Below are 21,685 nucleotides of genomic sequence, written 5' to 3'. Positions count from 1 at the left end.
AGAGAATGGCCAGGATACCAAGAGATCCATCTGGCTTCTGATAGAGTGCAAAGGGCCCCAATGTTATTTTACCAATAATGAGTATTAAGCACTTTCCCCACCAACCTTTTCCTATACCTGGTAATAGAGAAGAATGCTTAAATCCCTTTCTTCCCTTTAATTCTTTCTTTATCCTGTTCAAAAAAATAACAAAATGATTAAAAATTAGGCAATGGACCTGAATAATCAAAAAACGAATCAATCACTGATTAATGGTAGTTAATGGTATAAGAGAAGAAATAAAAGATATATATAGTCCACAAATGTCTGCCCTCTCTACAACATTTGACACTACTGACCCCTTTTCCTTTCTTAGAAGTCATTTCTTCAGACTTCAGTAACCTGCCCCTGACAGAGCTGACCACAATCGGCCCTCCACCTTCACCAGGCCTGTGACCTCTGCTGAATTTTCTGCCTCCTCCTTCCCTCCAACCGTTCTGGGTGGCTCAGTAGGAATCTCACTTTATTTTCTTTATATACTCCTCTCCTGAGAGAACTGATCTTTTCTCAGCTGGCCACTGACAGTTGTATCAACACTATGCTGATGAATTTCAAATCTAACTTCACATTCCAGACTGTAGAGCTGTAGGCACTTCAAGATATCTTCACTAACATGTCCTGCCCTCAGCTCAGAATTTAACACATCTTCTGTGAAAAACAGGTTCCCACTTCAACTTCTCAATTTCCATTGATCCATCAGCATCCTTTCTATCTCAAAACTGAAAATGCAGCTTTGAATATTTTATCTCCTTCATTATTCCTATACAGGATACTACCATATCCTGAAGAAGTGGACTTCAAAATTCTTTTGCAATCCCTGAGACCACCAACATCCTGGCCCTTTCACCCTGCATTTGGAGTAGGTCTGACTTGTCTCCTCACCTTTGGGAAGCTTTTCCCATTCCCTCATATAGTCATATAAGATTTATCTTAAAATAACCACATCATAAAGTCTTTCCTATGGTTACTCCCAGGATATAGTCAAATGACATTAAGTTTCAGGGTTTTTCATGACTTACCAGTAGTAGTAGTGACACTCAGTCAGCCCAAGCCAGGTATTCAAGAACTAAATAGGCTGTTTCATAAAAGATTCTAAAGCAGACAGATATGCCAGTGGTGTCTAATCCAAATCCTTTACATAAACATAACATAGAACAACTAAAGGCTGATGTAACCCTACCTTTTACTGATGCATGCTCTTTACCACACTTTTTTTTTTTTTGCGGGGCGGGGGGGGAGGGGAGGAGATTCAGACAGAGTAAATGACTTGATTAAGGTCACACAGTGAGATGCCAACTCCCAATATGGTACTTTTTTCCTACTATAGCATGTTGTCTTTCAAAAAACCCAACTCTATCCCACTGTTCCCCACACACTTGTTTACCATCACTTGTCTCTAATTCCACTCAAGTTGATCCCAAGATAACCCTCATGTGAACATTCAGTGTCAAGTGTCAAGTCCAAATCTTTGTTCATGCTATCATTCCCAATTAGAGAAATGTCACTGTGCTTGGACGTCTACACTCCACATTCCTCAAAGGCTAGGTCAAGTTCCACTGCCTCTAATTCCTCCACAATGTTTCAAGGTTGCAACTTCAGCCTACATAGACAACATTCCTTGACCATAGCATATTAACTGTACAATCTATTTGAGGCATTTCTTCATATTCGGTCTTGTACTTTTACTCAACATTTCTGGGTGTGCAAGGCCTTGCTTCAACTAAACTCAAATTCTGAAGAAAATCAGAACATGTCTTTTCTGTTGTGTTGTCCTTCACACCAAGCACAGCTCTGTGCACAGAGTAGGTACTGCACTATTTGTTGAAAATATAAAGAACCTAAGAATAGAACCTGAAACAAAGTCTTAAATAGATAATCCAAAGGCCCAGAGGAAATCAAGTCTATAGATAATCCAAAGCTTAATTTTACAATTAGCTTAAGTGAATTTACTCATTCAACGAATATTTAATGAGTGCCTGCTCCAAGCCAATTAAAGTGCTAAGCATTAAAATGCAATGGTGTGGGAGACCAATGCATTGCTATCAACATGGAGCTAATAGTCTAGTCTGAAGAAGACACAAACATTAAAAAATTGTGTGTGTGTGTGTGTGTGTGTATGTGTGATTTAACTAGGACTTTAAGTAGAGAAAATGGGGGAAAAGTGGAGCTATTTGAAATATATTTACTATAGAACCAGTAAGATTAGAAAATTTATTAGATTAAGGGATGAAGGAGAGGAAAAAACCAAAGATGACTTGCACTTTTTTAAAACATGCATCTGGAAGGATGCACATACCATTCCCCTGAGATGGAGAAAAGTGGCGGAGGGCAGAGTTTATGTGGTTATACCAGAAAAATTCAACTGTGGCATGGAAACAATTCCATTAGTAGAATCCTATCAAATAAGAAAAGCTGACAAGCAGTAGTTTGAGGCCCATATCCTGACCTTGACCCCATTCATCTTCAGGTGGGTTACTTAAAAAGTAAATGCTCTACCAAAAATTAGGCCTGAGAAGAGGAAGAGGGCAGATTCAAGAAACTCCAACAGCCCAGAATTGGGTAATAAGACTGTGAATACCTGCAGGTTAGTGTTTGCTGAGGCAGGAAGAATAGAAAATAAATCTTTTCAATCAAAGAAAATCAAGTCTGGCCCATTTATTTCTTTTTATCAAGTGAATCAAAACCTTGGCTGAATGAAAAACTAAAACTAATCTGAAAAAGGACTGCTCCCAGTATTTTGTGGATCTATGCAAAAGGCAGGCTAACACAGAGGCCCTTACTCTCCATTTCTGTTCCGGTGCTAAGTCAGCTGGTATAGGAGAGTGTGCTGGGGATGAAGCTAAGGTTCTGGATTCAAAACCTATCCATGCTACTACATTGATTGTAGGGCTGGAAGGAAACACAGAGGCTTAATACTTCATAAAATCAAAGAATCAAAGGATTTTAGAATCAGAAGGAACATAGACAGGGTTCAACTCTTCCAAATTCTTTCTGAGCAAGCACCTCTTCTAAGACTTTATTTTACAAATGAGAAAACAGTAGCCTGGAAAGGTAAAATGACTCGTAACACAGCTAATTAGTAGCAAAGGTGGGAAGAGCATCATGTTCTCCTGCCTCCCAGTAGATTATCCTTTCTGCCATATGTACCACATTGTCTGGATGGGAAAGAGAAGGGTTTGCCTAGAAAAGCCACCTCTTTTGGAAAGTTAATATGAGATCAGGTTTTGGGATCAGTAATTTGATATCCAGGGAGGAGGACTGCCATGCCAAATTTCAATTTGGCTAAAAGAACTCCCCATAGGTCTTTAATCACATGAGCAAAATGATCAAAATGATATTTGAAAATTATAAATCTGATAGTGGGTAAAATACTTTTTGTGATATTAAAGAGACATGGAGCAGCTTGTTCTAGGAATCCAAGCACAAGCTAATGAGGACAGTGAAACAGAAGCAAAGAGGAAACACTGATGTAACTTAGAGGCCAGGCAGGAGTTACTGGGGTTTGACTGATGGTATGTAGAAAAGGAGAAAAGGGCAGGGAGGAATCGTTTCCAAGTATGTCACTGATTATAGGGCAAACGACCATGTGAACATGCTCTGCACACAAAGCAAACGTTGAAAACTAGCTCAAAGCTTATGTTTTACTGCTGATGAATCAGAAAATTCACCTTCACACATGAAGGATAGCATACTTAATTTTTAAAATGAATAATCACTTTTTCACTCCCCATGCTCAAGCCCACTTTCCATCTTTATTGATTCATCCACATTTCCATTCAATAAAACATGTACGAGTCTTCTGTACAAGGAGTCCTGGGATAGCTACAAAAGACATTCCCAGCCTCAGACACTCCCAGATATACTTTTAAATTTGAACTGCTTACACATCTAAGTGTTAATGGAGATATGAACACAGGGCTATAGGAGTGACTAATTCTGCCTAGAATTGTTAGAGAAGGCTCCATGATGAGGAGGTGACACTGGAATCAGACCTTAAAGGACATTCATGTATTCACCAGGGAAACTCATAGAGGAGCATTAGTGAGAACAGCCCATGCAGATACACGAAGTATGAAAAAAAAATGGTCACATTTAGAGAATGTCCAGTCATGCAGCCCAGTCATTTGATGTTGCTGGATCACGAGCAGTGTATACTGGGGCACAGTGGGGATATGGAAGAGGGACACAGATAAGCCCAATCATGAGTGTTGGGCCCAGATATTCAGGAGTCTTATTGCTTGCAAAGGACTATATAGCGCATCCAATATATAAAAAGGAACCATCAGAGATTCACAGAAAAGTAAGCTTTCTTGAAAGCTCTAAATATTCAATTCTTCATTATTTACAGCATACTAAAATCTATTTGATTTGATAAGTCGTGGGCTGTCACTTCTTCCTCATTCCCCTCCGGATTTGAGAAAGACTATGCTAGCCACTTTCAGGTCTTCATGACAATGAATCCATCCAAAAAACTGCAGATGCCCAGATCATCAAATGCAATTACCAGACATCCCCTTCCTGGAAGGTGCTTGGTGGGGCTTTTGTCACACTTTTCAAATTGATGACTGATCAGGCCCTGGTTCTTCCTCTCTTGTGAAGGAAAGCACAATGCACTGGAGAAATTTTGAATGCACCTTTCCTTAGCCATGAATTAAATTCACAAAATCAGGGTTTTCATTTGCTCATCAGGCATGATGCTGCTATGTTAGGGCAGACTTGTCTCCTGTTGCAACACTGCTCCTCCTTCCATAGCATCTTTACTCTGTCAGGATAGACCACTCACATGTTCTGGGGTTCTATCCAGGGGCCCAGCATCTAGGAATTACAGGATAATGCCCTGCTCTTATTCATTTCTGAAGTGTCTCCTTCCCCTCAGATAGGACCTGTCCTTCTTTATGTCTCCTGTCAATTTCTTTTTTTCTAGACACATTTCCCTGCTGCTTACTAATAACCAGAGTGACTGATTCGACAGCTGGTACAACCAAGTGTGGAGAAGTAGGATCCTTTCCCAGCGCTCAGAAGGAATGGTAGAGACAGGCATTTTTTTTGGGGGGGGGAGGGGGGGTGGAATAAGCTCACAATCTGAAGCACGTGTCACTGCCATGGCTGACAGACTTAGCATGTGTGTCCTTTACACGGGACCCAAAAGATTTCAAAGGCTGAATCAAATGCTGTGCTTGCTTTCTCTTCTCTCACTTTCCAATTTTACCTTTGCAATAGAAAAAGAAATGTGTCTCAGTCTTCCTGACAACACTGAGATATACGAACTATCATCTCCCAAGAAAAGGGTGGGGGGGAAACGCCACCAGGTGACCACTCAACTCTCGGCTATACCATCGGCTTCTCCAGGAGAGTACATGGATATTCTAGATCATCCCTTTGACTTAACACAGAAGCATGGTGAGCAGCACAGTGAGGTGCTCTGGGGAGATTAACCACTGTGCCCCTTCTCCTCCCTGCTGGGTTTTTAAGACAACATCAAATTGCCAGGATGAAATGAAGGTGACATCCCTTGAGGCAAGATGAAAACAATGCCAGGAAGGGAAAGGAAATCCCTGTTAAGAGAAGGGACATCTAAGAATGGCCATGGCGCTCGGGCACTAAGATTCACAACTCCATGACTGAGGATTGCAGTGTAATAGCAGTAACTCCTTTTGTCCACCCTCCACCTCCAATGCAAAACGCAATATGGGCTCATGTGCCCCTGATAGGAAATCTGGAAAAAACTCTATTTGCTTGGAAACAAAGAACTAAACACACTTAATCCTACTTGTAGCGCCAGTCATTGGGCATATGCAAAATAAAGATTTGACTGCCTGCATAAGACATTTTCAATTCAACCTTGAGGAGCCAGCTCAATATTAGAACATGCCTGGTTGAGCCCAAAAGAGGAAAATGCACTGTGGAGCAATTAATAAATGTTTCTTAATAATGATTACTTCCTCCCTCACGTTCTGCTATTGGTGAAGAGATGCCAGAAACCTCCACATAATAGCTCAGATCCAGGATCTGGAGTTTGGGGAACAAGTGTTTGCAGACTCATTCCCTCCCACTCATTCAAGGAAGCCCAGGTCTGATGGCCTTAAGGACAAGTTACAAAATGCCATTTGTTCAGCCAGGCACCTTTGTGATAAACGTGGGAGAGATGGCTGGATGGGTGGAAACCAAGGGTTAAAGACAATGAGAACAGTCATTTAATTGCCTACTTGGTAAATGTGTCTGGAGACTCTGTCATGGTTCTCTTTTACAAATCACAAACAGCTTTAACAATAGGTGGTATTTCACTTCTTTTTCTTATTTCTTTGGACAAATGTAAAGTTTCCTATGCTGTGCAAAGTCTTTAGTTAAGCAGATGGCATTGCTCCATTATACGAAATTATGTCCTTTCTTAATACAATTTCAAAGCTATGCTGTGGCCTCCCTCTCTTGCTTGTTCACAGCAGTCAGAACCCCAATAATACCACATATTCTGAAACCACCTGCACCTCCTGCCAGAACATTATCAAGCCCAGGGAAGGGTTAGGAGACTGGGGCAGCTCACCATTTCTTTTCTCACCTTAGCCCTCATCCTGTGTCTTCACCATTCTAAACTGTTTTCCCTTTGATTTCATTCTGTGGCACTTTAGGGAGTGATTCCATTAAATATAATAACAGCACAGTAATACAAAGAACATCATTTTCTAGTGCTAATAACTTTCATTTTAAAACCACTTGTACACTCCAATATTTAGCAAAGCATAAATTTCTCAAGACCAGCAGACATCAAATTCGAAGCTTCAAAGTTCTGTTTCTTTGCGGTTTGTAATCAATCTATGTACAGAAGGACTGGAATGCCATTTAAAGTCAGATTTGTTTTTGATGCTCATGCTGCTAGCTTTACTGATGGGAACGCACCTCTCTGCATAAAATAGACACATGGAGCATCAGCAAAAGGACCAACAACCATATCAGGAAATCATGACACCTGCAAGAGGATCATCACTGATGAGATGTCCATATCCTCTACCCTTTCCAGAATTTAAATTTCATAGCACTAATAGGGATTCCCAATTCTTAGACTGGTCATCAGGAAAGAATCAAAGAAAGGATTTTTTTATTATCATCGAGTTCAAATTTATGCTAAACTGTCATTGCCTTTCACCCCATTCTGGCCATTGGGACCACAAAAATGACAGCAAAGGTGAGAATAGCACTTCACCACCCTGGCTGCCCTTTTGTAACAACATAGGAGCTTTTAATAGATGTTAGCTCCCGGGCCCTTACTCCCTTCCCATCCAACTAAATCAGAATTTCTCTGGGTGGGGTCTTGAGGTCAGTACAGTTTCTTAAAGCTCCCCTGGAAATTCTAACCACATGGTCAGGACCAGGATGCACTGACATAGGGAAATCAAAACATAGGGAACTGAAGACAGCATGGGAGCGAGTCAGCACATTAACACTTCCCTGAGGTGGTTGAATCAGTGATAAATTTTAGCAGGCTCCTTTATCTGAAAGAGGAAAATGTTAACTTCTGATGATCAGAGCAAACATACTTTATTTGAATTACCTCATTTGTCATCACTACCTCTCCCACCCAGTCTCCCTGCTGCTGCTAAGTGTGTGTGGGATGCAGATCTCGTTTCCCCTGCAAGACAGTGAACTAGAGCTATACCCCCACAGTTCTGAGCACAGAGGTGCCAACTGGTTTGTTACTCGTAGCCCATGAGGAAGATTCTGCAAAAAGCTGACCACATGGAGAATGTTTCAGAACAGACAAGTGCTCGACTTACCTAGTGTGGGTTAATTTTGGAATTGGGCTGAATGATCCGGGTAGGAAGCACTTCCCTGAGGACTGAGCCGCTAGAGGCCGCTCTGAGCCAGATCCTTGCTAGCCGGTGTTCTAAAGTGCAAGCACATCTGAGAGAGGAAGTCTGCTCAGTAGCACTGGGAGTCATGGCAACACAGGGGTTCCTATTTTTAAACTTGTAGGTGAGCAAGCACTCATAGTGCGCGTGTATACTGGTGGGGGAGGGGGTTCTGGTATATTTCAAAAGAATATTCTTTCGAGGTCTTGAGTTTGCAGGTGGCTAACAAACTGTGACAGTAAGATCCTTTATGGCCTCATGTCCAGAAGCACTGGGAAAATTTTGATACATTTTAACCATGGTATCCTGAAATTCTGATCTTTGTTTCTTAGGTGTATTCTGCTAGCTTCTTAGGCAGGTCATGTTGTGTCACAAGAAAAATAGGTCTAGATCAGCTATTTAAAACAACTTTCTCTGGACACCCCATTCCTCATGAGACCAATCAAATGGATGATGTAGATTGTCTGTATACTTACCATCTAGCACAGGATTCAGGGAGTCAACCAACCTATAGAATGTGTCACTAAGTCAACTATCAGTGGATGTCATACTGTGAGGTGCAAAGGAGTGGCCCCTACACAAATTTGTTTCAGCCTTAAACAAATGCAAACTTATCCTACCTGTCAAAAATGAATAGTGGCCCTGGAAGACATTTGTAAATCATGAGAGGGCAAGGTGTTGTTTTGTTTTACTACATGTCCCTGACAGTATTTTCAATGGGTCTGTAACCTCCAGGAGCTTCGGTAGATTTTTAGAACAGAAAGCTTGCTCTTGATTCAGTTCCAAGGACTTTCAGGTCTACAAAGACTACAAGTTCTTGTCCTAGATGTGGCCTAAGGACTCTGAAATATACAGGAATAAGAAAAAAAAATTATCATCCTTTTTAATCCGAAAAGGCAGACGTGAGCAAGATCATAGCAAGGCCAGTAAACAGAGATGGGACACACTTCGGGACAGGAAGAGAAATAAGGCTCAGACTAGAACGTCTCTAACATGTGTGTATTGGATGCTGTTCCCAGACTGATTCTGGATTTACCTTGGCGTCAGGACAGGAATTCACCAGAGGCCAAGAAAGGAAACTTTTTATTACAAAAACGCCCTGTGCCTCAGGTTAATGAAATGTTCACATATGTTCCAGTCCTATCTAACTGACTCTATCTGCTCAGCAACAGAGATGGCCCTCAGAAGGATGGACAACCTGGAGCAAAGTACACCTGGAATCTTTAAAGACTTGGGTCTGAATCCCAAGTAAAGTAGGCAAGTGACTTAACCTTTCGGGGTCTCAGTTTCTTTCTCTGAAAAATGGAAGTAATAATGTCTCTATACAGTACTTTTAAGATTAAATGAGGCCTTATAAAGCACTTGGCACATAATATTCACTCAATAACCCTTTTTAAAGTAAATTTTCTAAATTGCTGAAGCTTAGTATTTTTAAGTACCAAGCTTTTCCTTGATTATAGGAAGGCTTTTAAATGGAAAATTTTAGAAAGGTATTACAGAGTTCTCTGACCAAAGATAATCAATATAATTTAAGTTCTTAATAATGACCTAACAATGACTATGCTATTCTTTATACAGGGATGTTTTAAAGGGGGTATATGTTTCCTGGGGAGTATATGGCAGTTTGCCCCAGATGGTCTTAGACAATAGCCCCTTTCAAGGTCTTCTGCTGGGTTTTTCTAATATTTTATGCACCTTACCATTCTGTTTGTTATTTCTTAATACTGTCTGCTGGCCTGCCTGATTCTCATTACATTCATCATTTTTAATCTATTGTCATCTAGGATATCAGATAAGCAAGTATCTCAGATAGTACTGGCTACCTACTAAAGATATGTCCTTGGCCATCACTCTAGTTAACAGAACTTTTTTTTAACAGGGCATCTTACTGCCCTGGTCACAAACTAAACTTGTCCGCTTCCCTTGCAGCTAGCTGTGACCACTGACTGGTTTCTAACCATGGGCTATGAGCAAAGTATGGGACTTCTGAGTAACCTCCTTAGGGATAGCTCAGCCTCCTTCCTAACTTTAATCTGCTGCTTGAAATGATTTGGCAGCCTTACTGGGCATGGGGGATGAAGGCCACATCATATAAACAAACAAAAAAAAAATAGAAAGCTAGCAGGAATCTGGGTTCTGATAATCATACAGCTACCACACCAGCTCTGGACAGACTGCCTAATTCTGGTTATGTATCCTATTTAAACTAGGGGACTGATACTCCAGGCCATATCTGGTGTAATTGCCCCAAAAGTTCTTAGGGATACATATAGAACTAGAGTAAGTGAACTTTAAGTTAAAATAAACCACATTTTAGGACAAGAATTTGTACCAGTCATTTTAGTTCAAAGCCCTTTTCTGCTTTCTTCGTGGTTCTTTGTTATGCTCTAGATACAACAGATTGTTGTGTATATCACCTCTCCTTTCCCAGGTAACAGAGGTAGGTTCACCTATGAACACACGTGCAGTGTGGTAACAGAACAATGAGAATAATGACCCTGGGTAGCCTGTGGGATCACTATATTAAGTCATGGTCTATAACACACACACACACACACACACACACACACACACACACACACGGCTTTTTCTCTAGTAAATATTGAGAGAAATTTGACATGTTAAAAGCTATGTAATGATAAACTACATTATCATGACATTCTATCATGCATTTTTGCCTACACAAAAGTCCTCAGTAGATCGTCGTTCAAGGATGGGGGGAAAAGTGGGTGAGAGTGTCTGAAAATGCCACTGAGGAAATGAAAAGTAAGCATCTAAGTTTTCTCTGTTGCTATCCACAGGTAATCTATGTAGCAGATACAAGAAGCCCTCCTATATTTGTAGTAATGGTTCAGTAAGATTACATATATGAAGATTCTCTGTATGAACAATGGCCATTTTTTATTACCCTCATTACTAGCAGGATTATGAACTTGAAGTTTGTGATCATCAGCCCTTATATCAAACACTAAATGTATTTTGACACATATCCTCATTTAGATTCCTTCTGTGATCTCTTTCAGGGAACTGTGAAATGGACTGCTTTGCATGAATATAATATTGTCACAGTGTAGATTCCGTGGCTTTTCTGTTGCTTTGTCAGGAAAAAATCTTTCCTTTAGAAAAGGACATTTATGGGTTTCTTAGAAGTATGTAGAACCACTTGACTACTGAGTCTACCTCCTTTGCCCAAACAATGAATGTGCTAGGGATACTCGGCAACCATCCTTATACTCATCGCAACATTAAAAATGGAATTAAGACTGGAAGGAAATACCTAGTTGATATTCATAGAACTCCAGGCAAGCCATTTGAAAAGATTCCTCCCAACTTCTTTTTTTTTTTTCCTCCCAACTTCTAGCCCACATACAACCCTTCTCAGGTGATCAACTAAATAAACAATCTCAGTGGTGATAAGTTGGAGAATTTAATATGCAAAAGTGTTTCTATCTAGTTCTTTTAATACATGACTCCATTTGACAGATGTAAATGTACACACACAAATATGTCCTCTGTGGATGTGAAACACACATACATGCATACAAGAACTCTATGGTCATCTGTGCACACTGGAAGCTAAAGGCAGGAAAGACTTGAAAACTTTTAAATGAAAGCCAATGAGAAGAGAGGGACAAAGATCAATGAACAGAACAATCCCATCGACAAAGAGGTGGAAAAGGAAAAAGAAAAAAAGGTAGGGGGGTGGAGTGAAGCAGTGATGAATGAGGAAAAGAGAGCCTGAGCAGCGAGGGAGGCAGCAGGCAGCCCCCGGCCGGCTGCTGCTGCTGGAAGCCGGACAAGGGGGAACAGATTTCAGCAGCAGGGAGCTCTAATCTGTCAGCAGCAGCTCCTTCATGTGTGACCAGCCGGCCCAGCTTGGGGACTGGTGCCAGTCTGGGCACGCTAACCCCGCCAGGCCCTCCCGGAAGAGAAGGAGCCACTGGTAAAAGCCTGAAAGTCGAGGGAAGGTTCCTCTGCCCCAGCTCCTGCTGCCAGCCTGGTCCTGGCTTCTCCACATGGCCCTGTCTGCGGTGCTGATTCAGACCCCTTAGCAACCCCAGTTCCTTCCAAATCCTTATCAGCTACATCAGGTCCTAGAGAACTCCTTCCAGGAGATGACCACCTATGTATCCCTGACAGCTCTACTGGAGAGGAAACAAGAAACAAGAAAAAGGCTCAAACCGTTATTTGTTTGAAACGAGTAAGGTCTTGTATAGATGCAAAAGCCACAGAACTATCTCTGCTCTCAAGAAGCTCACGTTAGGCTGACCTTGGCCGGCTCCAGTCCAGCCTTCACTCAGGCTTCCAGCCCATGTCTGTAACCATAAATGACAGCACTCTAGTTTTCTGGCAACTCGCCTCCATCCTTACCTCCACCCAGCCAGCCTTTATTCTCTGGTGGGAAGAGAGAGCAGATGGAGAAATGACTCCCACTCAATCCCTAAATAACGCCAGCTTCAATTCCCATTAACTGTGAATTTGCACCCTTGTCTGGGTAAGAACCAAGGAGCAAGAATCATGGGGCTCTTGCCAGACCAGGGCAAAGGTTAACAGGACAGGCCTGGCTGCCGGCCAGCCCTTCTGAGGACATGGTCAAGCAGGGAGCATGCTCTCTGAAGAGTGCCACTCTTGCCATCAGGACACTTGGGTGCTGCCCCCCTCTACCTCCACCCAGCCTCTAACAGGTCAGTGATCCCCCTGAGACTCTGATCTCACATTTATAAAATCATTCATCATTCTACCATCCATTCCGTGAGGATATATATACTGAAAAAGCTGGATCAGACGAGTGCCAAGAATCCTTCCAATTTTGATTTTCAGGGACAGGAGGGGCCTTTAAGCGTAGTTAATGTGCAGCAGGGTGAAGGGCTGAAACCAGATGCTCGAGGCAGAGCCAGGCCAGACTTTGACATCACACTGCCTAGGCTGGGGAGGCCCTATGCCTCAAGTCTCTTAAAAACATAAAATAGGGGCTGTGATTCCCATCTTCATTGGTGCTTTTAACTGCCAAATACTTATCAAGTGCCTCTAACATATTAGGCTTTGTGATGGGAACACAGAGGTTAAAAAAATCCTGCTCTCGTGAAGTCTGAATTCAACTAAGGAGAGTAAGACGGCAAAAATACTTAAGGATAAAATATATACAGTATGTCAGATAAGGACTACCAAGAAGAATGAAGCAGGCGATGGGGGTATTGAGCTCTTGGGAGGGTGGGCCTATAAGTTGTCTTGCTAACAGAGCAATCTGGAACATCTCCTAGAGACACATGCATGGGTCAGGATTTTTACAAGTATCATCTTAGGTAACTGCACAATGCCTGCTGTGCAGTCCGTACTCATAAAGACAACCAACACTGGATTTCCTAACATCCACAGCCTGGCTGACAATGGGGCTGCTTTAGGACTCTCTTCTTAACCCTTACCATTGCCACTGACCCATGTCCTTATTGAGGCAGATTTGCTATTCTCCACTGAGAGCCACTGCCTTACTCTGTTCTTACTTCTGTCCTCTTCAAGACCATCCTATTCCTTCCCAGGGACAATGTACCACTTGTCTTCTCTCCCAGCACAGATGTGCATCCTCTCCCACCTCAAACTTGTCCTCCATGAAATGGAAGACTTTTCCCATTCATTCCTTCTTATCTCCTGCCCTCTCTTCCAATTATAAATAGTTGTTTTGTTTTGTTTTGTTTTTAAGGAAGAAGTAGAAAGGAGGAGGAAGAAAACAGAAGAGAAGAAAGAGGAAAGAAAAACCAATGATGTCACGGGTGCGTTTTAAATTGTACGAGTCAGCCATAGAATTACATAGTGATTATGGAAAGAATCATGCAGGGGTCTCAGTGCTAAAAACATTTGCAAATGCTCCTCACAGGTTTGAATTTAAGGAAAGGAAGCAAAGATCACTTACTGAAATGACTATCTATCTGACAGGAGAATGAGGAAGACAAGAAGAAAACAGAAGTATCTTAATAATCCTCCATTGAGTCCTTTTTCCATGGACAGTGAAAGCACTGAACAGATCTTCTAGGATGTTTATTAGATTCCTGAGTTATTCTTTTCCCCAATCTGTATCTCCTACACCACTGAGCAGTTAACATCTCTCTACACACACAGGTGTGTCTTGCTGTACTACATATTTCCAATGAAAATGTAGCTTTCCTTAGACTCTAGTGGATTTCTTTAAGCAGGTGCAGGGCCATGATGCCTGACAGCCCACTTATAACTATGTTTTCATGGAACCTTTTGGCTATTCACAGATAAATTATGTTAAGTGAACCCAGAATACATACATATTTGCCTTCCCAGAAATCTGCCAATACATGGCACTCCATGAACATTTAATAACGAAAAGAGGGTAATGACCGTGCAGCTCTTGCCCAGTGTCTAAAAATGAATGGACTCAAATTCTCATTTATCTCTTAATCTCTCAGCACTTTTCTGGCCACAAGAGTCAAGTGGGTATCCTATGGGAACAATCCATCTACTACAAGGGTTTGAGGATAGGGAGTATTCCTCAAGGTTAGAGGAGGACTGAGTTCATCAGAGCTCTTCTAGGAGGAGCCTAATAGAATACCTTTCTTCCCAGCAACTATCCTCACCTCTCACAGGCAGGGCCAGGAGGAGGATTCTGACCTTTCAGATGGCAACTTTTATGGGAAAGGAAACAGCTAAACAAATGTTGAGTAGGAAAACTGAGGATGCCAGGGGGAAATAATTAGACAAGATTCATAAAGAGGTTTGCTCTGTTGAGATCCAGCCATCACAAAGAGCATCTGTTTTTTTCCAAAAGTTGGGTGCACCGGGTGTTCAGGACAGCCAGCAAGCCTGGAGGTCAATGGCCAGTACACCATTACCCAAGTGACAGCAACAGACTAGCAGCATATTGGAACACACATTGAAAAGGAAAATAGCCATTAACTACTCCCCCAGGGAAGTGATAAAGGAAAAATACAGACATGTGCCTACTACTAGCTAACAATTCTTCTCTAGCTCAGGGGAATAAAGACAGGTTTAGATGACTGGCCTACTCACTTTCTAAACACTTTCAGATTATCTGTTATCAAAACTGTTAAGATTTTTCTCAGGAACTAAGTAAGATCCTTCACTTAGGGAACACATGACAGAAGAAATTATTCAACTCTTTCAATCGAATAAAGTTCCTAGTTGGAATAAAACTCTATCTCAGCATGGCTTGGGCAGCAGTATGGGACACTGGACTACATTTACTAATAAGGCATAAATGAATGCTACAAAGTTCCAACGGAAAACTATTCTTATTAGTGTACAAAGTAAGGTTGTCACATATAACAAAAACAAAAAAAACGGGAGCCCTATTAAATCTGAATTTCAGATAAACAAGTTTTTTTTTTAGTAGCAGTAGGTCCCATGCAACATTTGGGATAGATTTATAGTAAGAGATTTAGCTACTGTTTATCTAAAAGTCCAATTTAACTGGGATTTTGTATTTTTCTAGCAACTTTGCCAGGCCTGTCCAGCAACCTAGAGCCTATTTGGAGATAGTCACCAAAACCATACCTGACCAGCCAAGTTTCAAGGAAGTTGAAGTTCCCAGTAGGGAATTTGGCATAATACCTGATAAATAATGTTTATTTCAAGAATACTCTCTGAGAATGCTTATAGGTCATTTAAAAAAAAAAAATCTTCCTTGATAACTAACAAGTGAGTCACTTCAAATGTATGTCTCTCTGTGGCATTCAGTGATAACAATAGAGCCTCCAATCCGTGGTCCCTAAGTCTAGAAAGAAATCCACTTTGGTCAGGTATAAATGAGAGCTTTACCTCCCCATACAACACTTCCGCTTCCGGAGACAACAGGGCCTGTTAATGTTACTGGGTTTTCAGAAGGCCAGAGGAAAATCCACTTCCAGACTCCATATTTCTGGTGTCATGGGGGCTGGGTCAGTCCCAGATACCTCCTGAAGAGGCTTCTTCCCGCTGCTGTTGCAGAGAGACAAGAGCAGCAGGCCAAAGAAAAAGTCATCCTCATAAAACAACCAACCATTTGCAACAATTTTATTTGCAAAGGTTTCCTGCTGTGGCTAAATGGTGTGGCTGCTTGGTTTGTTATTTAAAAGAGTGACCCTAGTGAGACCAAAGCTCTTGAAGGGGGGAAAAAGAGGCCGATTTCAGACCAGGATACTGTAAGAGGAGCTGGGACTGAGTGTGCCTAATTGAATTCTACTGATGATTCCAAGTACTGCGCCATACAATAATAGCTCAGACTTTGAGGATAGCTCCTTTATAGTCCCCATTAGTCAACCCCAATCCTTCCTGGACCTTGATAGAAAACGATATTAAAATAGTCTCAAGAGAGGCTAAAGACTGGATTCAGGAGCCCTGAGGAGATGCACTTGAGGGCAGGGAAGGAAGAGGGATGCAGGTATGCAGACAAGGGAGACAGCCAAGAGAAGAGGTCTCACAGGCAGTTAGATACAGAACCCTCCCCCACCACAAAAAAAAAAAAAATCAGGTAATTGGGACAGAAGAGAAAGTGCACAGAGGAAAGCCTTTAGTGGAGAAGTGCTTTGGTAAGTCTGAAGACAGTTTTTATGCAGTATACGGGGGAAATTGAGGTAGACTCTCTGCTCTACCCTGGGACTCAAGGAATTTATGAATAATCTAGACTGTGTAATCTTTGTTCTTTTTAGGACTGCTACACTGGCAAACATGGCACTGGGTATTTGTGGCCATCTTGCCAATAACGTCTGAGGAAGGAGAAAGGAGGACTAAGGAGTGCTCTCTTTCTGAGTGGCCACAAGACACAACAACAAAAGTCAGAACCAACTGTGGTTTTAAAGGTGCAGTCATCAGAAACCAGACTTCGAAGAGAACATTTACATTCTAAGGTAAAGTAAGCCCAATGGCAAGTGAGAGGATGCAGAGGATGGCTCACCTGGACAAAGTTTTAGGACATAAGCAGGCATTCCTGGACCAAAATTTATGGATTTTAACTTAACACTCGTTTGATTTCCTTGGTTGTTTGGCAGACATTTTGGTCTAGATAGTTTTCATTGTCATCACTGGTTTTAATGGATGAATATTTGGTAAAGTTATTGGATGACCTGGTAAAGTCACTGGCATCAGATTTTAATTTAACACTACAGACCATGGGAGAAAACCTGAATGTACAGAACCAAATAAATAGTCATTTTTTTCAAGGAAATCTCTATTATCTTGCAAAGAGAAGCAGAAGAAAACTCCTACAGGGTTGTTCTGCACTGGGCAGTTCAGCATCTCCGAGGAGGTCATTTATTCACTCCAAGTGTCTTTCTTCCCTTTGCCACACAAGACACCAAGAGTGAGGGTACTTGGAAATAAGTAGGACAGAAAGGTCACTTCTTTCACAGAACTTACAGGGACAAGAGATAAAAAAAACAGAGAGTTACAACTGTCTGAAGAGTGGCTTTCCTGGTCAAGCATAAGATGCAGTGAAAGCATATCACAGGGTCCCATTAGCCCATGGTCCAGGAAAGCTTCTCAGTGGAAGTGATGCCAGGACCCAGTCCTGAGGAATGAAAAGGAGGCAGGTGAAGGAGCATCTGCATTTACATACAGGTGGGAGGAGACTCCTGGGAAATACATTCAAGGCAGAGAAAGGAGCTAGAAGAGAGAAAAAAAACATGGTATTTTCAAAGAACTAAAGTAGGTTCAGTATTGCAAGAATATAGCATTCGAGGGAGAGCATGGCAGGAGACAATTTTGGAAAGATGAGTGGGCCTATGCAGTGGAAGACTTTATAAACCATATCAAGGAGATGGGACTTTATTACAGGAGCAATGAAAAGCCATTGAAAGGCATTAAGCAGGAGAGTGATGAAATCACATTTTCATTTTAGATCACTCTGGCTGCAATTTGGAAATTGGAAGGAAGCAATACGGAGAACCAGAAGATATTTACTAGGCCCTGCAGCAATGCAGGTGAGGAGAGCCAAACAGGGACATGGCATGGGGATGCAGCCGTGAACATACTCCAGAGGAGATCCGTGAGAAGTGGCACTAGGAGACGGTCAGCTAGGAGATGGTGGAGATGTGAAGGCAAAGATATTTGGGCAATTTTTACTTTAGGCAGCTGAGTAATAAATAGCATGTAGTCTTTATAGGTGGTACAGATTTGTCCAGAAGAGGGTGGGAGGGGAATGGGAGAGAAAGCAGTTTGGCTGTGGCCAAGGTGTAAGGCCCCGTGGCATCCAAAGAAACCTATCTAGTCACAGTTGATGATATAGACTGGGGTTCAAGGGAGAACTTTCAGCCAGAGGTCATTTTGGAGAAACTTACAGATATCAGTTGTAACCTTGGCAACAGAGGACAGAAGAGGGGGTCTGGGACAAAACCCTGAGAAGCATCAATATTTAAGAAAGGTCTAAAGGAAGATGAGCATGCTAAGGACTTTGTGATAGAATGACTAGAGAGGTAGAAAGAAAACCAAGACAGTCTATACCAAACAAGCAGTGATAACCAGCTAAAGCAGAAAGCAGAGTTCAAGGTGGGATAATCTTAGGATTGGAACACAGACAGAGCTACCTTAAAAGGAGCTATGCAGGAGCTACATTAAAAGGTGCCTGGCTGGTGTCTGACTCTTGATTTCGACTCAGGTCATGATCCCAGAGTCCTGGGATAGAGCCTGCATCAGGCTCTGCGCTCAGCAGGAAGTCTGCTTGAGGATTCTTTCTCTCCCCCTGCCCCTACCCACACTCTTGCTCCCTCATTCTCTCTAAAATACATAAATAAATCTTTTTTTAAAGGTAGCTTTAACTTTAACTCAAATTAAGAGCTTAGGTGAGGGAGTTTAGATAAAGTCCCTTCCAAAGGTTAAACAAGTACACCTTCAACCTCCACTAATTATATTTCAACCTCCCCAGAGTACACTTTGATATTTTATTTAAGCTGGATGGTACCTGAGTACATGCTTTCTGCATAGCTTTCTATTTGTCAGATATAATTCATAATGAATTTAAAATGGATGCTCAAAACATATTGTTGAATGAAAGGTTACTGAACAGCATGTATAGTTATATTTCCATTTATGTAAAGTTATAGATTTAAATGTGTATATATATATATATATATATATATATATATACACACACACATGCATAGAGAAATAACTAGGAAGATGTTCACTAGTTATTTCCATAATGATTATCTCTGGTTCGCTGGATTTAAGAACACTTTTTCTTTTCTTTCTTCTTTGTGATCTTCTGCATTGTCTGAATCTTTACAATGTTCATGTGCAGCAGTTTTATACAAATCACAGAACCACAGAAGCCTCATATAGAATCTTCTGCCCTACACAGTCACATGATATCCACAGGAGGATGTGCTGGAGTCATGGCTGGATTATGAGGTAAGGTCAGGGGAGCAGAACTTTACCTATATCTTCTTCCTACTGAAGAAGTCGGACTAAGATCAACTACAGAAGGCTCCTCTTTGGCAGCCATCTCACATTTCTAAGGCAGAGAGGGAAGCAAAGGAGACAAAAACCAAGGACAGAACCCTCCTCATGTGCCTCCAGACCCACATAACCTATTCTCCATTCCCTCCCAGTACAGCAGCATTCCTAAGTAAAGGGACTGGTAGGTCCTCCCTCATGTCTATGCCCACTGTGTCTTTTAGAGCAGTCAAGTATGTAGGGCTCACAGAGGCCTGCATACAACTCCAGACTGAACCTCTTACATGAAGACTGATTATGGGCAGTTTACACCTACAAACATTATTCTCTTGAATCATAAAATGGAAACAATTTTTAACATCTGTCTCATAGAGTACAGCTTTGAGGGTTAAACGAGGTCAAACCTGCAAAACACTTAAGTAACACCTAGTGCATAGTAAGTGATCAGTAAGTGGGAACTGTTTTGTATCTCTTAGAATAGGAACCCAGCACAGCAAGCTTTGGATCTGAAACACTCCCACCATCACAAACGACTGCCATCCCAGTGGCCAGCCTTCAACCTCTGACATCTTGAACTGTTCTTCCCAGCATTTCCAAACCTCCAACCCCAATGCTGAAAGCCCTCCTCTGACCTCTGCCATCAGTGTGCCCTCTGTCCCACACTCACCTATTTAGCATGTTGGACTGGTAGATTCTCTTCTCATGGGTGTTGTAACAACTGCTCTTGGGCTCAGGGATGAAGCTGTGTTCAGACAGCATGTCGGAAGCAGCAGTGGTGATTATGGCAATTCCATCCCTCACTCTGGCAGGGAGGCCATAGTCCCATTCATCATAGGACACAGAAATGAGGCCAGTGGGGAACTCCGAGGGCACTGTGTCAGTATCCCCTGCCACCAGACTAGGTACAATCCATGTGTAGCCGTAGCCAGTCAGCCCTACTGAGTTAGCTACTTCAAAGATATACGTGGCTTCTTCCTTAGTACAATAGAGAAGAATGATGGGGCTCTGCAGTTTCTTGAGCTGGTTCTGGATCTTAGAATCTCCATCATCCAGGGACATGTCCAGCAGGAGGACTTCCTCTAACTCCCAGCCCACGAAGCTGTTCTCAATGGTGCTGCGAATCTTGTTTACAAAGTCCTGGTAGCCAGGGAAGTAGGTGGTGACAATAGAAAAGATGTACCAGTCATACTCTTCCATGATATTGAGCATTACAGAAGCTTGCTGTTCAATTGATGGGCCAAACTGGAAGAACATGGAGGATTCATCCTAGAATTGTAAAAAGGTAAAATAAAAAAAAAAAAGAAAAGAAAAAAGAAAAAAAAAAGATAGTAAGGGAGAGTCTGAATCAACTGGTTACAAAGGTTTGTGTTCATCATTTACTTTTTCACATGCCTTTTAAAATGGGATGTTTGAATTATAAATATTTGTAATAACTTTATTCCTAAAACTACCTCTTAGATTTTAGGGAAAAATCAACATAGGTCTATATTCTCATTGTCTGAAATCCTTGGAGCATAGGGAAGCTTCCTACAATCAAATATGTTAATATTTCTATTGCAAAATACATAAAGAGTTGCATTAAGTGGAATAAAGACTCTAAATGGCCTCACATTAGTTCATGTGAGGTCTCACTGTCAAATGAGTTCTAGGAAAACACACACTTTTCATATTTTTCGAGCCTTCTGAACTTATCACAACTGTGGATGTCTAACACTTAGAATGAATAATGGAAATGCCATCAATTTACTCTTAAACTTATTGATGGAGGTGGTAGACGCACACTGGCCTAGCAGGTGGGTGGTACTCAGGTATGGATATCAGGGAGAAGCACATGGTAGTAAGATTTGGTCAGTATATTTTCTATAAAGATGTAACTGCTAAAATAATAGCACGTTGAGTTTTCCATCTTCCCCTGTGATAATGAGACATGCAAGTTAGAGTAAGGTGCAAACAATGTACCTAAGCTACAAGTTAGGAGGACTTTTATTCAAGCTTATGTATAATTAAGGCTTATTTTAGATCAGCACATAGAAGATTGTTCTTTCTCTTACCTGTCTAATGCCACAGGTCTCAATTTGACCTGTCTCTTATACACATAACCTTCTGTCAATTCTGAGAATCTTATGTTTTCTCCCTCCTTTTGAGGGAGGAGACATTTTAAATTTCTCCCATTTTAAGCCATATTTCACCTGCTGTTTTGAGATGTCAAGCCCTGCATTTTATCTCTGCCTTACAGCTAGAAGAATCTGAAACCACAAAATGAAGACCCTCTCGGCCTTGTCCTTCTTTCTCAATCCATTTTCCCCTGACTTCCTCCTGGGTAATGGCATCTCTTTTCTTGGTCAGTGCCCCCTATCTTTTATCTGATGGTTCATCTCCATTTTATAACAATC

The 21,685-nt window shown here is 41.6% G+C and overlaps 1 protein-coding gene across 12 annotated transcripts in view; it reads right to left on the bottom strand.

Annotated features, from left to right (window-relative positions):
- Positions 1-21,685, bottom strand: part of GRIN2B (glutamate ionotropic receptor NMDA type subunit 2B) — a 543,572-nt gene that overhangs the window by 208,441 nt on the left and 313,446 nt on the right. For all 12 annotated transcript variants that reach the window (XR_013364272.1, XR_013364270.1, XR_013364277.1 and 9 more), the window contains one exon: positions 19,960-20,558. Coding sequence is in view for 1 of the 12 variants with exons in the window: in XM_077870998.1 (XP_077727124.1) it covers positions 19,960-20,558 (599 nt within the window). In the remaining 11 variants the exon portion in view is untranslated. The remainder of the gene's footprint in view (positions 1-19,959; positions 20,559-21,685) is intronic.

This window comes from Canis aureus, chromosome 25 (genome assembly GCF_053574225.1).
Source record: "Canis aureus isolate CA01 chromosome 25, VMU_Caureus_v.1.0, whole genome shotgun sequence".
In the NCBI taxonomy this organism is placed as follows: domain Eukaryota; kingdom Metazoa; phylum Chordata; class Mammalia; order Carnivora; family Canidae; genus Canis; species Canis aureus.
This window is presented reverse-complemented; position numbering and strand designations above follow the sequence as displayed.